Source organism: Gigantopelta aegis, chromosome 9, assembly GCF_016097555.1.
Source record: "Gigantopelta aegis isolate Gae_Host chromosome 9, Gae_host_genome, whole genome shotgun sequence".
In the NCBI taxonomy this organism is placed as follows: Eukaryota; Metazoa; Mollusca; class Gastropoda; order Neomphalida; family Peltospiridae; genus Gigantopelta; species Gigantopelta aegis.
Genome location: NC_054707.1, coordinates 71,970,561 through 71,995,496, shown reverse-complemented (window position 1 = coordinate 71,995,496; position 24,936 = coordinate 71,970,561). Strand labels below are relative to the sequence as shown.

The 24,936-nt window shown below is 35.0% G+C and overlaps 1 protein-coding gene across 1 annotated transcript; it reads right to left on the bottom strand.

Moving 5' to 3' along the window:
* Nucleotides 1-1,218: 1,218 nt before the first annotated feature.
* Nucleotides 1,219-23,584, bottom strand: LOC121380775 (bifunctional arginine demethylase and lysyl-hydroxylase JMJD6-like). Its single transcript, XM_041509743.1, has 9 exons — nt 23,388-23,584; nt 18,479-18,690; nt 11,644-11,796; nt 11,126-11,226; nt 9,309-9,404; nt 8,144-8,291; nt 5,742-5,930; nt 5,031-5,191; nt 1,219-3,406 (listed from the first exon to the last, which is right to left on the bottom strand). The coding sequence occupies exons 1-9, from the start codon at nt 23,449-23,451 to the stop codon at nt 3,214-3,216; spliced, it is 1,317 nt and encodes a 438-aa protein (XP_041365677.1). The 5' UTR covers nt 23,452-23,584; the 3' UTR covers nt 1,219-3,213.
* Between the last annotated feature and the right edge of the window lie 1,352 nt (nt 23,585-24,936).

The following is a 24,936-nucleotide window of genomic DNA, read 5'->3' as shown; positions in this document are numbered from 1 at the left end:
TCCAAGATCGGTTTTGAAGTCCTAATTTCAAAGTGCTGTAAAACAAATTCCGCAAGCCCCAGACATGGTTTTTGGGGTGTGTTTTTTTTACAACACTATGGGGTGTACCGATTCAGAAAAATATAGAATTAATTTTCCTTTAATTTTTTCCAATATATTCATTTTGAAATTATACAACCAGTTACCAGACTATATAGCCAAAGCTCCTGTGAGGGCTTGCGACTTTCTCAAACATTTCTCAAACACTGTTCAAGATCTTGGCAATTTTGGAGAGAACACCATTTTTGTTTGTGAAAAGAAACATTTTCTCTTCTTGGTCAGGGAACATTTTCTGTAAATGAGGCCAGGTGTTAAACAAAAATCTTGCTACAAACATACAAACCCATTGGAGAAAATAAAGGCACTTGATGCAGGCATGTTTCTAACATGCAAACAGGTTTGGTGCAAATATAACATCTAAGTGGTCTACAAGAGGACATTCAACCCACATATGGTTAGAAACAATCAGATTGGGTTACAGAGGATAATGTGGTTTTAATACCACTCGAGTTTACAGTCGCATACCACATTGTCAATACCATGGAACCTAAAAATGTTGAAGATGGATATAATGATGGTACAGATATCAATTCAAAGATCTGATTATTTGTGGCTAAAACTATTTGTTTTAATACGTTTTTCTTTAAAGATTTGTTACTGTACATACAAGTTATTTAATCTATGCACAATATACTGGTTAAAAACTGAGCACCAAGTCATAAAAGCCAAATTGTAATTTTTATATGTATTTGGCTTTAATAATGGGATTTTTAATGAATTTTTTACTTACTATTCATATAGAGTACAATATAATTCTGTCAATTAACCATTACTGACCAAACGTTGGCTAGGCCACAAACTAGCACTGTACAATATTCAGAAGCTTATTAGATGCAAGGTAACACCATTACATGTAGATTTGTTTGGCTATATTTGTGGGAGGAAATGGTCAAAATCGCAAGTTACTGCCACTGTAAACATCAAGACCAGAAATGGATGTGTAGACATCAATATTGGATTAGTTTAAAAGAATTTACAAGATGAAAAACCTCCAAAATTTATCTATTTAAGAGCATCTATAAACTGTTCCCATCTGTATTCTTTGAAAAACAGCTCATGTCAGACATTTGGTAACAGTATTTTAAAAAATAAATCTAATAAAACAGTTAACACATCACAGAAAATCAACAGATTTATTCAGGCAAAGGTACTCAACATGATTCATAATTTATCAAACGCGTTCAAAGATTACATGTAAATCAAATGTTAAACTGAACAACGAGATACTGATGTTATTTAGCATCATCACCACTAAAATTATTTTTGGAATGGCTCCGATGATCTTTTAATCATTACTCAAAGATTACAAATAATTTAAGTAAAAACTAATTTCTAGGAACAGTAAAATAAAACAAAAACGTATATCTAAATGAAATAAAAAGACTAATAATGAATGTCCAAATACTGTGACATAGCAAAAGAGATGGAAAAATAAATAAATTCAAAAGCACATCTCATCTATAGGTGGAGTTTAGTTTGCATATTAAAGGGTTGTTACTCAAAACGGTTCACACGATTTAAACTTGCATAAAATTACTGACAAACATTCCAACAGTAACATACCCAAATGAACATCATTGATTATAGTGAAAAAATAACCTTAAGATGAATGTCAAACTACCAAAATTAATGCACTGTGCCTAATATTTACGACTAGAATGAGAGTACATTTCAAGAAATCACCATTAAAAGCAAAACTAGGAACTACATCATAAAATATTTTGTTATGAATGAAGTATAATATAGTATACCGTTATACACTTTTGGATTTTTGTTTTAGTTTCTTGCAAAAACAGTTACATAAGCATTGAAAACAATAACAGATCAAATAGATGAAGGAAAAAAAAAAAAGCATACACACCAGACCAAGTACAGTGCATAACCCTAAATGAAATTTAATTATAAATGGGGAATCTTAGCTGCACAAAAGAGGTACAAATAACTAAGTAAGAATACATTTCAAGATATTCAAAAAAATATCATCATCCAAGAATGCCATGAAATATGCCACTTAAATATGACCTGAGTACTCCTAAAAAAAATATTGGGTTGAATTAACGAAGCCCGTTTTTCTTAAACCATGCTTATAAAACTTTTAGCATCCAGACTCGATCTCTAATGATGTCACACGCATACAATTTGTATGGCATTGTCATATCATTAGTGTCTCAGACTCTATTTGAGTCTCGAGTCTCTAAGACTGGTATACATTCATTGCAAGGAATATTTTAGCACCGTATATAAAAGGTCACAAGTTACTCTTGCCCACATCATTTTTAAAATAATGTTTTTATTCTGAAACAACATACTCACAAATGCTTGTGTATTTAGATAAAAAAGACAACCCCAAAAGCTAATGCTGCATTTGTAAATGTTCACAATATATAGTTTGATTATTATTCACTCATCCCGTTTGATGAAAGATCACATTTCACAAAAATATACTAGTTTCATAAAATGATATTAAAATGGCAACAATCATAATGAATGAATTAAGATCATGGATTGTAACACTGATAAATGTCTTTCTACTTAAAATAACTATAAATTGTTTTATCGTAATATAAAAGCCAAGGGCCAAATAACTGAAGCCTGTTTTTTTCTTAAATGCAGGTGTTTAAGCATTGTAAATATATGCAGTTACACATGTGCAAGTCTAAAATAGGCTTTGTAAATTCCACCCCAAATGTTTACTCTATAGTTCAGTCTCTAGTTTTGAACCACAAATTAAACAGAAACACATTCTAAGACTAGTAACAACATGTGGACATGTAAAATCCTGATAAGAATATGATAACATGATTAAATTATAAAAACCTCCAACAGTCCGTAAGACTTTTAAAGCACGTCAATAAGCCAAACTCTGACAAGAATACCATAACACAGTTAAATTATGAAAACTTCATATCAATCCGTAAGATGTTTAGACAATGCCAACAAGCAAAATCCTGTTTAAAAATATGACAACATGATTAAATTATGAAAATGTAGCTCAACAGTCGGTCACAAATTGTAAGACAGTCTTATTTTCTCAAACAACTCCAACAGGTACGGAGGCATGCAGCAATAGAGCCCGGCTGCCAGTAATGGCGTGCACGCGTCTTTCATCTCCTGTCATCTGGAGTTCTTGGGCGTGCTCGAAACGCTGCGGCTACTCTCCCTCTGTTTCTTGTGAGATCGCCCACCGCTGCTGGAGCGGGACCGAGATCGGCGATCCTGATGGTGGAAATGCATGTGCTGCTTACTTCCGTTCGGGGTCAAGGAACGGGACCGCGTCGCTGAAGATGATCTTTCTTTAACTTTTCTTCTAAAAAAACCCCACCCAAACAAATCGAAATCACCATGATAGTAGTTTTCAAACATGAGTCATTATGACGAGAATTCCACTGTAACAGAACAATTAAATGTCTCGTCAACCAAAATAATTATTATAGTTTTCAGTGCACTGTGATGAATATCTATCGCAGACCTAAAGTCAGAACCACATTGTTAACAACTACGATAAATACCTTTATTTACCATTAGATTTCCCCTACATTTTGTCCAGAATGAAATCTTGAAAAAAAAAACCCATTACAATGACACAGATTCAACATACTAGATAACAACTATGTCACCTATATCGACTTTGCTGAGATCACATGGGGCAAAAAGCATGTAATTTTGTGCAGGCTGCCATTTTGCCTTTTTATGGAATACTCTTCAAGATGGGTGAAAGAATGTGAAGTAATCTAACAATATCATAACATGCATTGTGGTATAAAGCACTCGTGATGACATCAGGGCTCAAACTTAATGACTGCACTAGATGATAAACATGTCACCTATCTCGACTTTGCCAAGATCTTGTAGGACAAAAAGCATGCAGTTTTTCGCTGTCTTCTATTTTACTTTTTTATGGAATACTCTTCAAGAGGGGTGGAAGCCTCTGAAGTATGTGACGTAATTAATATGAAGTCACAGGGCTCGAACTTAAGAATGTCTCCCAAGACAATATAAAAACGAAATTGCCGTGGATGAAACAGCCCACCGATGGCAATTTAAAGCCTACCCATGGCAACTGAAAAAAAGAAGAAGACTTTTGCAGCAAATAAATAAAGACTGAAAGGTTATTTTGCTGTACGCAGACGTTTTTTAAATTTACTAATGTTATATACTGGCAGCTAATGTATACCAGGTGTAAACATTTTGCTATCATTGAGGTTTACTGATGGCACTTTTGTGATGCTCCTGACCTATGGCAATTTATATCTCAGCGACGGCACTGTCGGAAAAGGTTTGTAAAGGTTTCAGTGCACTGTGCTAACAGCTATACGAGCAGCTATAACCTACGTTTCTCTGACCTAGGATGTAGTTTGTGAGAAACTGATCTAAACTGATTAATGCAAAAGTTGACACCATCACTGTCAGAAAAGTAATACCAATAACTCATCTTTTAACTTTGTAACTGCAAGACAAATATGGCTAAAAATGTAAATGATATTAATATGTCAAAGATTTCATAGTATATCTTTACCAAATACAAAAAAGATAGAAGATATTATAGTATATTTTTACCAAATACAAAAATATTTAGTATATCTTTACAAAAAAAGGAAAGAAAAAGAAGATATTATAGTATATCTTTACCAAATACAAAAAAAGAGAAAAAATATAGTATATCTTTACCAATGACAAAAAAAGAGAAAAAAAAAGAGAGTAAATATTATAGTAAATGAATAAAAAGAGAGTAGATATTATAGTATATATTTACCAATTACAAAAAAAAGAGAGTAAATATAGTATATCTTTACCAAATACAAAAAATGAGAGAAGATATTATAGTATATATTTACCAATTACAAAAAGAGAGAGAAGATATAGTATATTTTTACCAAATATAAAACAATAATCATCAACATCAGTGAAAGTCCATTATGCTGCCTACAAACCTCTTCCTGTTGGACAGCTGTTGTTGAGCGTCACTGTCGCTGTCTGAACTGCTGGAACTACTCGAGCTGGACGACGCGGAACTCGAACTGTCCGAGTTCATCCCGGACGGCTGGTTCAGGTCAACTCTGTCTGCCATCTCCGCTACGTCGGGACGCACTTTCTGCAAGAAGAATTATTTATCTTTGTTGAAAGTAACAGGATTTTTTTTTTAAATTTTGATTAGTAATAATTGCTAATTGATTAAAAAAATTATTAACAAATACTATTTAATATTTCAGAAGTGTGTAGTGACCTCTGAAACGTGGTCAGTGAGTCGCTATGTGATGCAGAAGAACATATTCTACTTTTGCAACAACAGAGCATACTTTCTTAACAAATATAATTTATTAGCATTTACTTGAACTCTGAAGTAATTAAATTTCTATAAACTGCTTTTATTGTTGTGTCAGGGGTACTTTTTGTGATACTGGTAATCATTGTTAGTGTATAAAAACTGAAAAAAGAAAGAAAAAGCAATCGACAATTCTGGATGTCAGGAATCAAGTATTTTTTTTTTATATTGGCCAAGCTTACCATAAGATTCGATACCACTTCTTGAATAATTTTGATCAAGCTTACCTATAAAATCTGATACCATGTCTCGGATAAAAGAGGTAACTCTCACCTTTAATATCTGATACGACGTCTTGAATAAATGAGGTAAAGCTCACCTTTAAGGTCCGATACCACTTCTTGGATAACTTGGGCCTGCCTCGAACTGTCTTGTGCCACACAATGGGGAAGTTGGCAACACTACAAAAGTTCTGTGTCACAGCCACTGTGTCATCCAGGTTAATAACCACATGCCACCAGCCACCCGGAACAAACACAGTCTCTCCTGGTTTCTGAAGAATTTCAAGCTGCAAGAAATAGTAATGATAAGATTAGAATTTATACCAAATCTAATACATTGTCTGTGAATTGAAATGCATGATAATTAGTTAAATTAAGTTAAAATAAGTTAAAATTATCTGCGATTTTTAAAACAACAAGTTAATTTATTTATGGAAGTTGTTTTTTTAGGCATATGGGTTTGAAGACATACATGTACATACATGTAAAATTTTTGTGGCAAAAACGTTTTGAATTCATTCCTCACAGAATATATTAGGTATATTTGTTGTACAGAGGTAGTGAGACCAGCAACATAGGAACATTACTTATCAGGGGCCGAATTTTACACTATTCTGCAAATAGTAAATTTCGAAACGGAATAGTAAAACAATTCTTCCAATATTTCGTCATGAAAGTGAAAAGAAAGCACGGAATACCGAAAATCGCCTGCGACTATTCTGCTTACGCTTTTTTTTCAGCTACATTTTTCTGCAGAACAAATCCTCGTGCTACTAAGACCTTTCTCATGCACTTACCAGTATAAAATAAACGTCTTTTTGATCGAGACTAACGTTTGGAGTGAGTTCGTTTGTAATGCCAACTAGTACGCAGTAATGCATAGACTGGTATATAAACAATTATTTGTTATGCAATGTTGTACAGGGTGACATAGCACATTCAGGAAAACTAGTGGTACATTAATAATTGAAGGGATAGTACATTTTTAGACGGAATAGTGTTTTTTGAAATTCACTATTCCATTGGGATAGTGGTAAAACAAATTAAATTTCAACCCCTGCTAATAGGGGATTTGGATTTTGAAAAACAATGAAAAAAACAGAGAAGCTTTTCCCTGGCCCCAGTTTATTACTATAATTATAATGATATTGTTATTAAATGGGTATATTCATATTAGTTTTCCTACAGGTCCAAGAACAGTTGTACTGACTTCAGCAGACCTTGCGATGAAAAACAAATGTGGAGAGTGATTACTCCCCTTAAACGGGCTCCACTGATCCAAGATGGCAATTTTCAAGATAGTGTCCCGAGATTTAAATGTTATACATGCAGTTGAGTATTGTAATTTCGAAACCCTAAGGTTTGACTTGATCGGAAAGACCATACTTTCATACATAGTAATGTCAAATGAAAATAAAATCCACTGTAACACTGCTGAATAAATAAACACCATTCCAAACACACTCCCCCTAAAACAAATGGCATCCAGTTAGAGTATTGTAAAGTCGAGAGTAAACACAGTGTTACTTTCTATGACGTCACATTCAATTGGGGTCACTTTAAAGAATTCTTTTGTTCCTGGAACATTTTATCACATTTCTTTTCTATTAAAAACAAACCTCCTTTCTTTAAACAACTGATGAAAAGGACAGTAAAATGCATAAAACAATGCATAATGAAACATCATAAAAATTTTTTAAATGTTGATAATTGTGGAAAAACTGAAATCAGTATGGAACATGCAATTTACTGTTCATTGTTTTGACTATTGGATTTACAGTGAGGGCAACAAATCGATCACCTCTCATGATCACTCTTTCTTTGGTGCAGTACATTAAAGCAGAATTTCTGGCATTATAACCCACTTTCAAGTAATCTGTCAACACTTTATTTGCTGTTTATTTGATAAGAACCCCAACTCTGTTAGTACCTATTTAATTATTGTATCATGGTTGTACAGAGTCCCTCCCAATGTGTCACGTGACCGAAAGCTGTCATTTTTGCCATCCAACTCAAACGATTTTCATCTACTTCTGTATTTTTGATAATGTTGGGTTTCGTTTCCAGGGTGAAAAAAGAAATTAGTGAAAATAGTTAAAAACTATGTAAGCAAATATTTTGTTCTCGTTATATCTGTTTGTATTGCATTATTTCTGTGAAACTTGTTTGTAACCTCTTGGTGTCTCTTCTGATGTTTTTATTACCAAAAAACAACGGTTGAAATACAAGTATGCTCGTGAATTTCACGAAAATCACCAAGTCTCAAACTTACAATACTCAACCATATATATCCAGTGATATGGTAAACTGACATCCCGCAGTAGCTGTTTTTACTAAAAGTTTTCAAGTATAATGTTAATGAATGAAACTTACTGGGTTTAGATCTTTTGGCCTTAAACTTTATATGTATACATCCAGTGATGTGGTAAATTGATGTTACAGTAGCAGGTGACAAATGTTTTTATTAAAAGTTTTCAAGTACAATGTTAATGAAACTTACTGGTTTTAGATCTTTTGGCCATGAAGGGTGACAGATCTTCGGGTAGATATACCTGAACCAGGTGATGGCCTCGTCCCTCTGTTTACCACCTTCCTCAGGCTTCACCTTAATATACTCTTTAGGGGTGTGTGTGGGCAGGAGACACCATCTAAAACAAGACAATCAAACAAAACTCGGTACATTTATGGTATAAACGTAACACCTGGAGCCTGAATAACCTGCTTTTAGTTGTAGCTGTGACATTATACATGTATAAACCTTAAAAGCTGTATTTCTGCTATGATCTTGGTGGGTGGGGTTTTTTTTTTTTTTTTTTTTTTGTTTTGTGTTTGGGGTTGTGGGGTTTTTTTTTGGGGGGGGGGGGAGGATTTGGGCACCAACATATGATCAGTATGGTTTTAATATCTCACTGTTTCATTCAGACTGTTTTGGATTCATATGCCAATTCTGACACCCTTGAAATTAAAATGTTTCTTCTTAAAAATACCTTCAAATAAAACGACTACAGAAAAAGTTATCAGGACAATATTTAGTATGAGTGAGAGTGACTTGCAACAGTGGGTTGCAACGCCAACAAGCAAATCGTAACTTTTGGCATATCATACGATTGAATCAGCCTGAGTCACTCGTACAAGTCGAAGTTTAGAACCTGTTCTATTTTCACATGATTGAATAGGATGTTTGGTGATGTTGACCAATCAGATCATGGCACAGATAACCTCAATGTAAAGAGTGTAATGGTGGAAAACTCTGTTCGCTTCTCATCGGCAAAAACCCAACAGCTCATAGAGTTGTATCAGGGGCACAACTGTTTTTGGGATGTGTCCAGTCATTATATACAAAGACAGAAACGTTAGGACAGCTGCTTTCTTATCAATACCCGACATTCTTTATCATGGTTACAGCAAGGATGTTTTTCAATGATGTCACGTTCCATACGATTGACAAGTACCATATGGCAACATGTCCGATTCAGCTGGTCTGATTGACTCGTACGAGTCACTTGGTCCAATTCTATTGCATCGTGTAGCAGGCCCTTTAGTGTTAATGAGACTGCTAGTAAAGATGCAACAACAGACACTCACAATGATAGGTCTATCAACAATGATTGAAGGTAGAGGATAATAAAAGTATAAAAGTGTAAACGATGAAAAACGTCACTCACCTCTTGTGACCTTTAACCAGGGCATTCCAGGCACTTGTCCCCAAAGGATCAATGTGAACTCCAGTTCCTGAACGTGCAGAACCCATCACAAACCACCTAGAAATGAAAAACGCTCAACTATTTCAAGTTCTTAAACATCTACTCCTGTTTATCATGTCATAAACAATTTATTATTAAAAACAAAGATGGAAAACTTTTTAAGACAGACAAAAAGGGAATGTTAATGTAATGACATATCATCGTGCATTGTTTAATCAGTGACTATTAGGAAACATAAATAAGATATGAAATCCAATGCATGCTACTCTTTCCAGTTATCAAGTCTTTTATATATATATATGGACTGTTTTTTTATAAAAAGGACAGAAGACACCACAGCGTTTGATACAGCAGTCATGGAACACTAGTTTGAACACTGCAATGGATCAATCATTGGTAGTCACTGGGCACAAAAATAACCAACGAGCTCTGAATAGTACCAATAATGTCGTAAACTAATATGAATTTTACAATGACCAATTTCGAAACCGTATACAGTTATATTACAAATTTAATAACACTGCAAAATTCTGTCACAAGCATAACAAAAAGTGACATTTCATAAATTTATGACATTCCAACAGAGATGTAATCAAGTCAATCTTATGTAATATGCATGACTCAGAATATGTTGAATATTCTCAGGTTAGTCTTAGAATGAATGAGTGTTTAATGACACCCCAGCACAAAAAATACACATTGGTTATCGGGTGTCAACCAAAGGTAAGTACAGTGAAACCTCTCAAAACCAGACCCTCTGTAAACCGGGCGTTTTTGATAGTCCTTTTTTAAATATCTGTGCAGACGAGAACCTCTCTAAACCGGATACCTCTTAAAACCAGACTTTTTACTTGGTCCCTATGGTGTCCGGTTTAGAGGAGTATCACTGTATATGAATAGGATTATTTAAGTCAAAAATAAATATATAATTATGTAAAAACAGTGTAAAGGAAATGTTTTATTTAACAACGCATTCAACATATTTCATTTATGGTTATATGGCGTCAGACATATGGTTAAGGACCACACAGATATTGAGAAAGAAAGAAATGTTTTATTTAACGACGCACTCAACACATTTTATTTACGGTTATATGGCGTCAGACATATGGTTAAGGACCACACAGATATTGAGAGGAAATCCCTGTCGCCACTACATGTACATGGGCTACTCTTTCTGATTAGCAGCAAGGGATCTTTTATTTGCGCTTCCCACAGGCAGGATAGCACAAACCATGGCCTTTGTTGAACCAGTTATGGATCACTGGTCGGTGCAAGTGGTTTACACCTACCCATTGAGCCTTGCGGAGCACACACTCAGGGTTTGGAGTCGGTATCTGGATTAAAAATCCCATGCCTCGACTGGGATCCGAACCCAGTACCTACCAGCCTGTAGACTGATGGCCTAACCACGACGCCACCAAGGCCGGTACACAGATATTGAGAGAGAAAACCTGCTGTTGCCACTTCATAAGCTATTCTGTTTGATTAGCAGTAAGGGATCTTTTATATGCACCATCCCACAGACAGGATAACACGTACCACGGCCTTTGATATACCAGTTGTGGTGCACTGGCTGGAACGAGAAATAGCCCAATGAACCCACAGACGGGGATCGATCCCAGACTGACCGTGCATTGAGCGAGCGCTTTACCACTGGGCTATTTCTAGCCCCCCCCCCCCCCCAATGTAAAAAGCTGTGGGAAAAGGCTGCCAAGTCACAACATAGAGCACTGTAAGCACACATTTAACAATAAGAAATGACTTGTTTCATTTACCTGTACGGTGGTCGTCTGTCCTCTCCAGCAAACTGGAACAGATCATCTCGGAAGTATCTAGGAACATCATAGTCTTCAAGAAGTCTTTTCCTCTTCACATGCTGTGTGGAAAAGAATGTCTCAATCAGATGAAAGCAAAATTTAGTAATGGTGATTAATAAATGACCGATTATTGCTGTACAAAGGGCAACATTCTTTATCAGATATTCATTGTCTGCTTTATGTAAAAGTAAATTGAAACATACTATAGAATAGTATGCGGTTTTTTAGTTGGAAATATTACAGTATTTAAAGAAGGGTGTGTATAACACACAGGGAAAAGTGTTAATAATGGTCAGCCATTTAATGTTTTTACGTTAAATTCAAAGAACAAAAAGCAGACTTTTAAAAAGCATTATGTAAGAATTTGGTAAATTTTATGTACAAGTTACAAGCAACATTTTGTCATGGTTAATCTAAAAAGTTAGTAATTCCCAATAGTTAGCTATTGTTAATGAAAACATTTTAAATGTGGTTACCTCACCATAGCTGCTGTCAAAAATATATAAAGGGCTGTCATCAGTGTTGTTTTTCATGTAGGCAACAAAATATTTCATCTTCATCTTTACCGAATATCCTTCATCATCCTCTCCACACTTGAATCGCTGGTTGCGATACTTCTTTGCCAGTCGCTAAAACACAAGTATTCTACGTATTGAAACCACAATCTTAGTACATTTTAAAAATCATTAAATATTAATAACTGAGCATCCAGCCTTGTTTCTCTGAAAATATTATAGTAGTATTTAGTACTTCTACTCTAATTTGTGTGTGCTACTTAAGGTTATGTACAAACCAACTTCTAACTTAAGGCAATATAACAACAATATATTTACATAAGTTGAACTTTGCATAAAAAACATAATGGACACTTTTAGTTGCTTTAAGGCAGTTGAAATGTCTGCTGATAGCTAAAATTAGCTTGTTAATCCGTAGTAACTGATGTGTTTGTGTTTTTCATTCATTAGCAAAACATGTTAAATGGCAAGTTGCAGGGATGTGAGAGGGGCTGGAACAAAAAAGCTTACTGTGGCCGGGGTCCAGGGGCCGCTGAAGGGCCCCTGAAGGAAAATTGGTGTTTACAACCCCTAGAACTGCCAAAAATTGCATTCAATGCTAACAAATCTAAACTTGTTATAACTTATAATATATAGCACACATCATAAACTTGAAACTGTGAAAACATGCAAATGAACCTTGTGTGGTCAACAGTATTGAACATCATGGTTTTTGTTTTTTTTAAGACGAAATGGAAAAGTGCATTTCCGCATAACTCTCACATCCATGGAGTTGACAATGAGGTTGAGGTGTTTTCTCTTTTGTAGGTATATCATCTGTCCTCACCACAAGTGCATATTCCCCTACAGGTAGTAGTCTGGTCCGAACATCCCAACATCCAATCAAACCAAACCAGTGAAGGAAACAAAGGAAGTTACAGTCATGTGACCAGAACAAGAGGGAGCATACAGCAGAAGACGTTTAGACCATCCCATTGGCTGTTGGGAAGTTCGGACAAGACTACATGTACTATCCATAGGAGAATATGCACTTGCACTTCATGTAAAATCTTTACATCTGTTCAGAATGATCGGCTGCGAAGGTGGTGCGATGAAAATCTAGAGACTTAAGTCTCAATCTAATTATTCTACTACAGACCATATTTTTACTCTTCATGTGGTGATTGAGAAATATATATATAAACCTAGAGGTTGATTACTGTATACTGTTTATTTGTAGACTTTTCCAAAGCGTTTGATGTTACAGCATGATGTACTGTTGGATAGCTTAGTTGAAGTGGGAATTTTGGGCAAAGTTTTAAATAGCATTTCATCAATGTACAGTAAATTACATTTGTGTGTAAAAACAGTAAATGGTCTTACTGATTATTTCAAGTGTGACATCGGTACGCGTCAGGGGTGTATTTTGAGTCCACAAATTTGCTTAAAGGCGACCGGACACCAAAAGACACGTAGTGTGTAATGGATTAAGTCAGCGTCAAAGACCGCATTACTCGGGACGCCCGGCTCGCTGCGAGACACCGGTCAGCTGCGCGCCTTAGGTTTGGGGTAAAAACAGAAGTGGGCGGGATTATGCATAGATCTGAACGAAAGCGACGGACCGCGTATAAACGCTACATCAGATTTTGGTTACAATGACAAAAATTAATGTGATAAAAAAAAAAAGCTCACAAGTAGGGGGGGGGGGGGGGGGAGAGGGTTGTTTTATTACATACTCTCAAATTATTTTCTGGCAAAAAACCTGGTATCTTTGGCAGAGGTTGAAACAATTGGTCGTCTAATTTTCGACTGTTACTATAAAATAATATAATTAATCACTTTTGGCATCTAGCAATTTAAAGCAAAATTAACAATAGTTACCACATGGAATAAGCATCATATATTATTTTGTTTTACCTGTAATATATGTTCATCAGGACTTCTTTCTTCCTCCATGAATGATTAAAGAAAATAACACTGGATATATTGTAATTATTTTTATTTTATTCCAATATATAACAAATGTGTTTTATGTCAGTATGTGGAGCAAACTACCTGAAACAGTTGGTTTGAAATCATGATTACAAAATCCTAAAGATAAAAGGAACTGGCTCCTAACCTCACCCTCTACATATTATCTACATTTGTACAGGCCTGTAGGAACGATATTTGAAGTGTGTGTGTGTGTGGTGTGTGGGGGGGGGGGGGGGGGGGGGGGGGGATACAGTCTCTAGTGAAGGATACAAACTAGATTTTTATCTTTGTATCATCTTTATTTATATAGTGAAAATTTAAAACATACATTTTCATCCTAGAGTGTGTGATGGAGAACAAGCCCCTAGGCCCGCCCCTCCCCAGTTCATATGGGCCTGTTGGATTTTATATTAATTAATAAATGCAAAGACTATATAATAATATTGTCGATAAGACATATATTAGTTAATTGTCAGTATATTTCCCAACATTTCTGTGTTTCTGTACCTGGCTGTGGACAGTTTCGGCAGGCTGGTAACACATTTTCTTAATAATAAAAAATACACGGTTTAACCTAACACATTAAAACTTGGAGGATAACTAGTTAAGATAACAAAGAAAATTGTGCTAATTTAAGTTTTTTGTTAAATTATTATATCTTTTTTTTTTTAAAGATTTATTGCCCCCAGAACATAGACAGTGAACAGGTTGGGGAGAGAGAGACAGACAGACAGACAGACAGACAGAGACAGAGAGAGAGAGAGAGAGAGAGAGAGAGAGAGAGAGAGAGAGACAGAGAGAGAGAGAGAGAGAAATCACCTTTTTCGTTGTTGATCATGCCTAACATAACTATGTCTCTGCTTAGAGTGATATTAATTCCAGTTTCATTTCTTATCCATTTTTCTATTGCTTCCCACAGAGAATGTACTAAACTACATTCAAATAGAAGGTGTTGTATGGTTTCAGGTGATTTGCTGCAAAAGCTACAGGCATTGGAATCAATATAATTAATCATATTTAGAAATTTCTTAGTTGTAAGAATTCGGTGTATGATTTTATACTGAAACCAAGATAATGTTGTGCTTTTGACAGATCTAAAGGGTAGAATGTAATATTTTTCCCAATCGTATATATCATAGATATATCCTTCTTTAGAATATTTTATTTGTGATTTTGGAATGGTGGTTTGAGTGTTCAGTAAATCATATATATGTTTGCAACCTTTCTGATCTTTGAACAAAACCTTTAAGTTACTAGTATATGGAAGAACAGGATTTTGTAATGCTATAAAAACGTCCTCATTTAAATTATCTAGGTTGTTATTATATCTTGCTTTGGTGAGGAGGGGATGCTTTTTGCAAATTTGGCCTCTGGAATATCCACTGACGTGTCATATTTACATCTATGCTGAAAAAAATGTATGATGAAATAAAATACATTTTGTGTGCTTTTCTTCTAATTTTTTATGACTTTTTTAATGTAAACTGAAGGAAATCTTCAGTTTACATTAAAAAAGTCATAAAAAATTATGTTTAAAAAAATGCTTGTATGCTAGTCTATGACCGTGTGGCTTCCTCGTCTTCGTCGGCAGTTGATTCATCCGGATTTTCGTCTAAAACAACATTTCCAGGATTACGGACAAAGTCTCTGATAAGTGGTTCAAACTGATACGGTTTGATGCCATTAGCATCAGCTGGACACAATTCTTCGTCTCTCGAATCGCTAAGTTCATCTATGCTGCTTGGTAGTTTTTTCCATTTTCCTCTCATCAATGACGTCACGGGTCTAGCTCATCAATTGTCGACAGTTTCCGGCAAACATCGGAGATCGGCGAAAAAAAACAACCCAACCAAGACTGGCACGCTTAACCTGATCAATAAGGGGAGCGCGGTAGTTGCGTGTTGTGGTTTATGACGGCAAACAAATTCATTACGCCGTATATATGGTTTGGTGTCCGGTCTCCTTTATTTTTTATTAATAAATTGAACAGATTTTTCTGAAATTCTGGTAATCATGGGGTCTTTATTACAGCAAATTTGGAAAATATGCACATATTAATGTTTGCAGATGATGTTACTGCTCTTGCCGACTCAAGTTTACAGTTACAGCTAGACATTAAAGTTTTTGAAAAAATTTCTCAAGCTACATCTTGACAAGACAAAAGTGATGGTGTTTAGGAAAGAACGTCGTTTGCAATCTTATGAAAAATGGTTTTATAATGGACGCGAGTCGAAACAGTAACATTGTATAAATATTTGGGTATTGTGTTTACTCAAAAATTATTCTGGAATAAAGCTCAGCTGTGTCTGGCTGTTCAGGCAAATAAGTCCACGTTGGCACTATTTAGATACCAAAAAAGGGTAGGAGATATTAAGTGTAGCTGACAGCTTGAAAATATTTGATACTATGATAACACCAGTTCTAACTTATGGGTCAGAAATCTGGGGTAATAGAAGCCATTCAGATTAAATTTTATAAACACCTTTTAAAGGTGGGGAAGTCAGTAAAAAATTATATGGTATTAGGTGAATGTGGAAGAGCTTCTCTCCAACTTATTTACATTACTCGTGCTATCAAATACTGGTGTAAATTAATACAGCTTTCTCTTTTCAGATAGCCCAGACAGAGTTATGTCATGCTTAAATCTCTTGATGATGCAGGTCATATTGCTTGGGCGACAGGCATTAAAACAATTCTTTTCAAACTTTGTTTTGGATTTGTATGGATAAGCCAGGATGTGGGAGACATCAGTAGGTTTATTAATGTATTTAAGCAAAGACTATATGATATTCTACAACAAGAATGGGCTTCCTCTATGAACGGTTTGGATTCTTGCTATTGTAACCAGTATAAATCTCTATTAAATGTTGAATGTTATTTACACATGAATATCCCCTTGAGATTCCAAATTGCATTAACAAAATTTAGATGTAATAGTTTTGGTTTATGTGTAAATACAGGTAGATTTAATAATATTGTATATGAGAGAAGATTATGCACCTTTTGTCACGATAATAACCAGTTTTTTATTATTGAAGATCAGCTCCATGTATTATTTGTATGCAAAAAATATAGTTATTTGAGAATATGTTCATTTCACCCTTTGTGAAAGTAAATGCTGGTCTACCATTAACAATTATCTTCATTAATCTGATGTCATCTCAAAACAATTTTTTAATACTAAATTTATCAAAATTCTTTTACTATGTATTTAGATTTATAAATGCACTACCTAATTAAATGGCAGACCGTTATGTGACTAAATCATGTAAAGCATGCTCTTAAATTGTGTAAATTGATTGTATTTTGGGCCAGAGGCCTTTTACTGAATAAACTGTCTGTCTGTCTATGCACTTGTGTTGAGGACGTGATGTTAAAAAGAAATAAACAAAACAGACAAGTCAATATTAAGCATTATGTTAATAAAATTTCTGATTGAAAATAGATTTTTTTTTTTTTTAAATGTATAAATTATACATGTACATGTATGTATAATTATTAATACTGTGATAGTTTCAACTGACAATGACATCTTACCACAAACTGATAAACCAAATGACGACTTGAAATAAAAGTAAAAGAACTTAGTACTAGTTACCAGCGTTTCTGCCAGAGAGTACTAATGGTAAAATTATGTATATGTACCCTAAAAGCTTGGAAATCACTTGATACATGATTTTAATAGATTATAGTAAGACAACATCTGTTTAAAAGTTATCAAAGTACATAAAATGCAGCGTCCATTGTCAGTTGACTTTAAACCCATAAGTGCATACCTAACAACCCAGTAGAGGCACTTACGATCAGTTTTGGTTTTATAAAATGCAGCGTCCATTGTCAGTTGACTTTAAACCCATAAGTGCATACCTAACAACCCAGTAGAGGCACTTACGATCAGTTTTGGTTTTATAAAATGCAGCGTCCATTGTCAGTAGACTTTAAACCCATAAGTGCATACCTAACAACCCAGTAGAGGCACTTATGATCAGTTTTGGTTTTATTAAATGCAGCGTCCATTGTCAGTAGACTTTAAACCCACAAGTGCCTACCTAACAACCCAGTAGAGGCACTTACGATCAGTTTTGGTTTTATAAAATGCAGCGTCCATTGTCAGTAGACTTTAAACCCATAAGTGCATACCTAACAACCCAGTAGAGGCACTTATGATCAGTTTGGGTTTTATTAAATGCAGCGTCCATTGTCAGTAGACTTTAAACCCATAAGTGCCTACCTAACAACCCAGTAGAGGCACTTACGATCAGTTTGGGTTTTATTAAATGCAGCGTCCATTGTCAGTAGACTTTAAACCCATAAGTGCCTACCTAACAACCCAGTAGAGGCACTTACGATCAGTTTGGGTTTTATTAAATGCAGCGTCCATTGTCAGTAGACTTTAAACCCATAAGTGCCTACCTAACAACCCAGTAGAGGCACTCATGATCAGTTTGGGTTTTATTAAATGCAGCGTCCATTGTCAATAGACTTTAAACCCATAAGTGCCTACCTAACAACCCAGTAGAGGCACTCATGATCAGTTTGGGTTTTATTAAATGCAGGGCTAGCTCTGGTACTTGACAAATTCGCCAAATGCGAATTTAACAAATAGGGAATTATATTTTAGTTTGGTGAAATAATTTCATGTAATAATTGAAATATTTTTAGGAAAATAACTGACAATTTCAGCAAGTTTAATAAACAATTTGTCAAATAGTTTTGCTCACTCAGAGCTAGCCGTGAAATGTATTATGTACCCTCAAATTATTTCCAGGCAGAAAGCCTGGCTTCTATTATACAAGTACACAGTACTTAGTCGTGTCAGTTTCAACACACAAACTGCCTTTACCTCAAGGGTCCATTTAGTTTGGGCATTCCAATCATCTTGTGCATGAGTTACTACAACCGGCGTGTATGTCTTTTCATACTTTTCCACAAACTCCTGACAGCTAACTCTTGATGCATCCACTCTCTCAACATTATCCTTCACAGAAGATAAACTCACATCGAATGTATGCGCATAATTTTCTTTGTACCAGCCAGCTTTATCAGAGCAGAGTTCTACACAAAAAAGAAATGAAGAAAACAAGCTGCACATAATCATATTGATTCTTAGGAAATTAGCCAAAATTTTAGCAATACTTCATTTGGGATTCTTTCCTTGATTTTATGTTACCGAAAGAAAAGACGTTATTTATAAAGTAAAGCTGGCAAAGACATTAATTTGCGTTCAAATGGTCTTTTTTTTCTGGAATATTTATTTTGTTGATAGTATGGAAATTACTTGGAAATGAAGATTTAAAGTATGGTAGGTTATTATTTGTTTCATTTGACTACTACATGTAATTTCTTGTGTTGATTTGGTTTGGAAAGTGGAGCTGGAATTAGTTTACTTTAATAAATGAAAGCATAAGGCCTTGCACACTATGGTAGGTACCATTAATATGTACACTACACTACAACAGGGTTTACGCTGTCGCTCGCCAAATATAGCCAAGTGTGAACTAAAAAATTTTATACAAAATTGTATGTTGTTTACAGATGTACCACCATTTTTGCTGTTTGGTTAAATGAAACTTGAATTTAGCAACAGATTTTCTTAGCAAATTCATCAAATTGCTAATTAATATTTTACGCTCTTCCACATAAACCCTGCTAGAATGCAATGTAACTTTAACGATACACTGTATTGTGCACAAAATAATTCTAACCTTTCTTTTCAAAGATATAATTTATTATTCTTTTTAAAAATGCTCCATAAACAAATGTCAAAATTAATTTGTTAACTCGCCCCACACCGTTTAGTCCATTCCCCCAAAAAGTGTTAGCAACTCGCCCCAGATGCATTTTATTTTATGTAAAGTATTATACATGTATATTAGATTTGATGGAAATGCAATATACTTCATGCCAGAACATACATTAGGAGTTCAAAGATGTAAATTGTCATGAGTACTGAACTAAATTTTTTATATTAAATTTAAACTGTTTTCGTTTGCCGTAACCAGACCGGAACAGATAAGTTGGAGCTACTATTAACAAGTACTAAATATCAGTCAACCAACTCATGCAAGGTGTTTAAAGTATATAAAATTCTTATTATTACTAAATAAAATGACGGACGATTTGGCAAGTTGTCCAAACACTGGGGTGAGTAGCCAGAGTACTCCGACAATAAGAGAGCTAGGACATTTGGACAGTTATCATGCTCTCTCACCACCAAAGAACTATCTATATCAATACTGTACAAAGATTCCCGCTCTAACACAACAACAATCCTATGTTTCACATTTAATACCTTAACCAGGGTTCTCATTCATCCAAAAATATTGAGAGTCTGTGGACTCATGACCGTATATTTTGAGTCCATTTGGAATGTAGGAGTCCACATTTGAAGATGAATTGATATATCCAATAAAATATCAAGTGAATTGTACAACAACTGACAACACAAAAACATTGACATTTAAATGGTTTTAGCCTATGTCGTAATAAAAAGTACATGAACATGAATACATTTTTTTAATTACCGGTATTAAAATGTATAATAAAATATAAAACAAATACCAGGTAACTCATATATATTCAACTAATAATGACACAAAAGAACTCAAATACATATGTATTTATATATTTTATACAGAATGCCCCACATACAAAATATTTTCACTACCACCTTACCAACATCTAAAAAAAAAAAGAGCTAAAATAAAATTTCACCATTCTATCAAGGTTACTAATTCAATCCATAAACTAAAATTTGTTGTATTAACCCTTTGTTTGTCATTATAGCAACAAGTATCTTCAACCAGATCGATATAACAAAACATATTTGGTGACTATTATTAATATTTCACCAATTGCGTTAAAAAAAAAATTATTGCGAAAGAATTTTTGGGTTTGGCGAAAATATTTGTGAAAAAAAAAATTCCATCGCAATTTTTAGAACCAAACATTTTCAACCAGTTTTGTTCAGTTGATCCGCCTCACGGTGTGAATAAGCGCTGTTTGCAGGTCCATGTGGCCAGTCTACTATTCAGTAGTGTACTGCCAGCTGCTTGTCGTAAAGCTAGAAAACATGATTAAATAAAATGAAATACTGTTTAAGACATGTTGTATTTTCTATATTAAATGTTTGATTACTAGCAACAACAAGTTTTACTTTTTATTAGTCATGTTTTGTCGTACCAGTTAATGTTGTAAATCTGGGTAACATGGTTGAGTTCATTTCCACGAAGTGGGTGCATTGATGAGGAATACATATTGTTTCTCACTTACATACAATCATTATTAGTTGAAACTTTCTACGTTTACAGTAACAGATTATACTTCAAACATGGTGAAATTATAATTAATTTGTGCTATATCTACTGATATAATACTTGCGCCGACATGATACATCCCTTCGCCCCTTGCACAGAAATACAAAACTCGAAACCAGCATGAAAATTAAAGCTTTTCTGTGCCCAGGACAGGCGTGTGCTATAACAGCTTGCTTTAAATATGCACGTAAAGCCCTATGACCTGACCTTATCAAAACCATAGTATTAGTCGGTGTTTTGACGACAATTGTTTTGTCGTTGAATTTACATGTGTCAAGACATGGCCGCTAACAAATTTAATAATAATTTCCTTTTAAATTATGAATGGATAATCTTTAATAAGAAATGCGCCCAGAAAAAGCAAACAGAGTAGTTGTCACAACAGTAATTGGTCTAAGGGGCCTCAGTCATCCCGATCATTTCGCACCTTTGATAACACCGACAGAACCGATTCACAAAGCTGAAGGCAATCGTCGACAGTCGGTGATCACATCAATCAACTACAAGATGACTTCTCATTGGCTGCAGTAAAACAGTGATCTCCATTTGTCTCGCATAATGAATGAGTAACCCCACTTAAAAACATCGACGTATAACCGGAGATATCATTTCCGGGTGGCTTTCTGGAGTGACCAACTGATTGTACCAATTAACACTAATTTCCAATTTTTTTTTATGAATGTTGCCGATTTACTTTACAGTAAATTTAGATTAAAAAAAAAAAAATCGTACTGAAGTTAAATAAAAATAAAAATATACTGCATCCACAGGGATGCATGTGCATGCAATATGGTGTGTCCCATCCTTGATCGCTGCGTCAGGGACCTGGGACTCCGGGTCTGTGAGAACCCTGTTAACATTAAAAAATTTCGAGCTACTAAATACTAATACACACACTACAGGAAGAAACCTTACAGCACACCCTTTCAATAGGGAGCATGCCAACTCGCCCCAGCAGTTGATCATCTCGCCCCACACTGTTTAGTCAACCCATAGCATTGCCATTTTATTAATTAATATACCAATATTTTAAGCAATAATGTGCATTAAATATTGTTGAATTTACCAGTATTTTACATTTTGGCCTGTGCCTGGATTTTGCGTAGACCCAACTTAAAGCTGCACACCCTAGTTCCATCCAGGGAAAATATATTATAATTTGGTTAATCTACAAACCTGTAACACACTTAGATCACATTTTTATCAAATGGAGTGAAAAAGCAGGTTTTATATCGATAAATACCATGGGAATCCCCATGTCCCAATTGCTTGAAATAATTTTGAAAGTTAGTATTCTGATGTCACCGGTAGATGTCGCTCGAAGCACAACAATGCCTACGTCACAAATTTCACAGACTTGGGGTATGTTCCTTTCACCTCTCCTGGACATGTTCCAACTGTTCTGTCCTGGTTGTATCCCCTCTCCAGATATCGTAAGACTTAGCAAAATTATTGGTTTTAAGAGTTTGTAACGTTTTGTATTGAGACTTACTTGTCTGAACTTTATTGTTACTGAAAATGTTCACGAACTGTGAAGAAACATCTCACAAATGAACAACAAGCAAACGACAACAAATCGGATGTTGATTGCGCGAACCATGAACGAGAAAAAAACCCGAACCAAAATGATAACGGTCACGTGGTATACCAACGTCTGTGATGTTCACACAGGAAGATTCCCTCTAAAAATAGATTGGACCTCGCTTGCGTAACGTTTTTTTCTCGAGTGCGTGCGGCATTTTAAGAAATAAAAAAAATGCATTTCGTGGTTTTACAAACATCAGGATTACCAGGATTACCAAAAAGCACATCAGGTGAATGGAAATGTGTATTCTAAATAAAAAATGTAAGTAAAGTGCAATTTTATTTGTGAAAAAATGGGTTGAATAGCGAAAAACGCCGTAATGGTTAACAACTAGCCGTAACTATGGCGTGTCCCTTTAAGTGAAACTGACCCAGTATAAACAGGGTTCGAAAATCGCCCAAAAATAATAATGCATGTTAGCAAATTATGGTAAGCGAACCACGAGCAAGATTTTAATGTAGAATACAAATATTAATAATAATAGTGGCTCATGTGTTATAGCTATAGAGGAGATAATATTATTTGGTCGACTAATGCCATTATTTTTTAAATATTTAAGTCGCCCAAGCAGTGGTTGCATTTGGCGACCTGGCCACAGGAATTTTCGAGCCCTGTTGCAATTTAGATCAGGAAAACTAAACTGTCAGTGTGAATGCTTGGTCACAGCAAAATTTTGCTAAAAATCTTTAAATTTATTAAAATGCTTGTGAGAGCGCAGACTATTGTTTTACAGACACACGAGCCGTGATGGGTTATTCACAGAAAGACATACGTCGCGTTACGACTCTTATGAGCATGCGTGAGAATAGTCACGTACACCATTTCCATCTCTCGATCACTGCTTAAGTTACCTGGCCTAGCCCTCTTTTTCGCTTCTTTTATTCGTTTTCGAACTGTTGAACTCTGGTCGTCCATACAGGACAACTGTAGATGCAAACAGTAAAGGGAAATATTAATTTTTAAAAATTTAAGATCAAAATTTGGTCCAAAATCTTCTGCAAATAACAACTGCGCACAGACAAAATGAACCGAAGCGAATGAATGCAAATTGCAATACACCATTTGCAAAGGACAGAGGACCAGTTAATTCTGAGCTTGCGGCTGTCTTTGTCCATCGTAATGGATCCACTATCCATTGGATGTTGTGTCTAACTAAAGCCAGCACAGGTGACATGAAAATGAATAGGACCTAATGTTTTCACGACAACAATTTAATTATGTTTAAGAAAGCATTTCACAATTCTCGAAATTAAAAAAATATAATATATATTATGTATCGTATTCGCATACTTTTTGGAACATCATGTTTTTTGGGACAGCAATTTCCAAGGCGGTTTTTAATTGTGTATAATGAAGAATGTCTGAAATGGCGTTAACAAACATCGCACTTTGAGACAGTGTCACGGGGATCCTTTAATACCCGTAACTGAATAAAACACGATTATCCAAATATCTCTCCTAACTGTATATCTATTAGATTTCTCTGTATCGGACAGGCTACTACCCGAGTGGCTCGGCTCTAGGTATAATCAGAGATAAGATCTGATATATATATATATATATATATATATATATATATATATATATATATATATATATATATATATATATATATATATATATATATATATATATATATATATATATGTTACAGTCAATCTGTGAAACCAGTCATTACACGTAATGCCTAAACAAATCAGTCATTTCACAAAGTGCCTGTGACCACCAGGCAATACGCGAAATGACTGAAAATTCCAGGCATTTCACGAAATGACTGAAAATCATGACCAGCCATTACGCCAAATGACTAAAGTGCTATCTATAATACCACACCACTCAAGTCCTAATGTAACGCTTTATTTAAATTCAAATTAAACCATTTCAGAAGTTGTACATGAAGATGAAGTTGAATGTTACCAAGTAGTCCGTGTCAAATCATGAAAGTAACATATTGGTATAGAAAGGTCACTTGTTTTTGCACACAAGGCTACCGTGACAACGGCTGGAACATTGAATTTTTGTTTTGAAACATTTTCAACGATTGGACTCGCATCTCTTAGGACCAGCACAGTTACACCTAACATATCCCTGTCTCTCACTTGCAGTGGTATGTTCTAGGACGGTTGGTAAATTGAATACGGCAGATATAAGATCATCCTCACTCTGCCATCATGTACTGGTTGCAACAGAAGAACTTATTGGAATGGGAACTGTTTTTACGTGCCCATATCCAATGAAGGTTCAGGCACGCCTACCCCGGACTTAGCCTCTGACTTCGCCAGTGACTAATTCCGGCATAGGATGTGTGTGTGTGTGTGTGTGTGTGTGTGTGTGTGTGTGTGTGTAAGTTTGAGGTGGACGGAATTTGGAAAATTTTATTAAGTTGGGAATAACCATGTC

Coding starts and splice junctions, on each gene's coding strand:
- LOC121380775 (XM_041509743.1), bottom strand. CDS start 23,451: ATGGACGACCAGAGTTCAACAGTTCGAAAACGAATAAAAGAAGCGAAA. Junction 5,192..5,741: donor AGTGGTATCGGACCTTAAAG/GTGAGCTTTACC, acceptor TTCTTCTTGCAG/AAAGTGCGTCCCGACGTAGC. Junction 3,407..5,030: donor CAGCTGTCCAACAGGAAGAG/GTTTGTAGGCAG, acceptor GGGTTTTTTTAG/AAGAAAAGTTAAAGAAAGAT.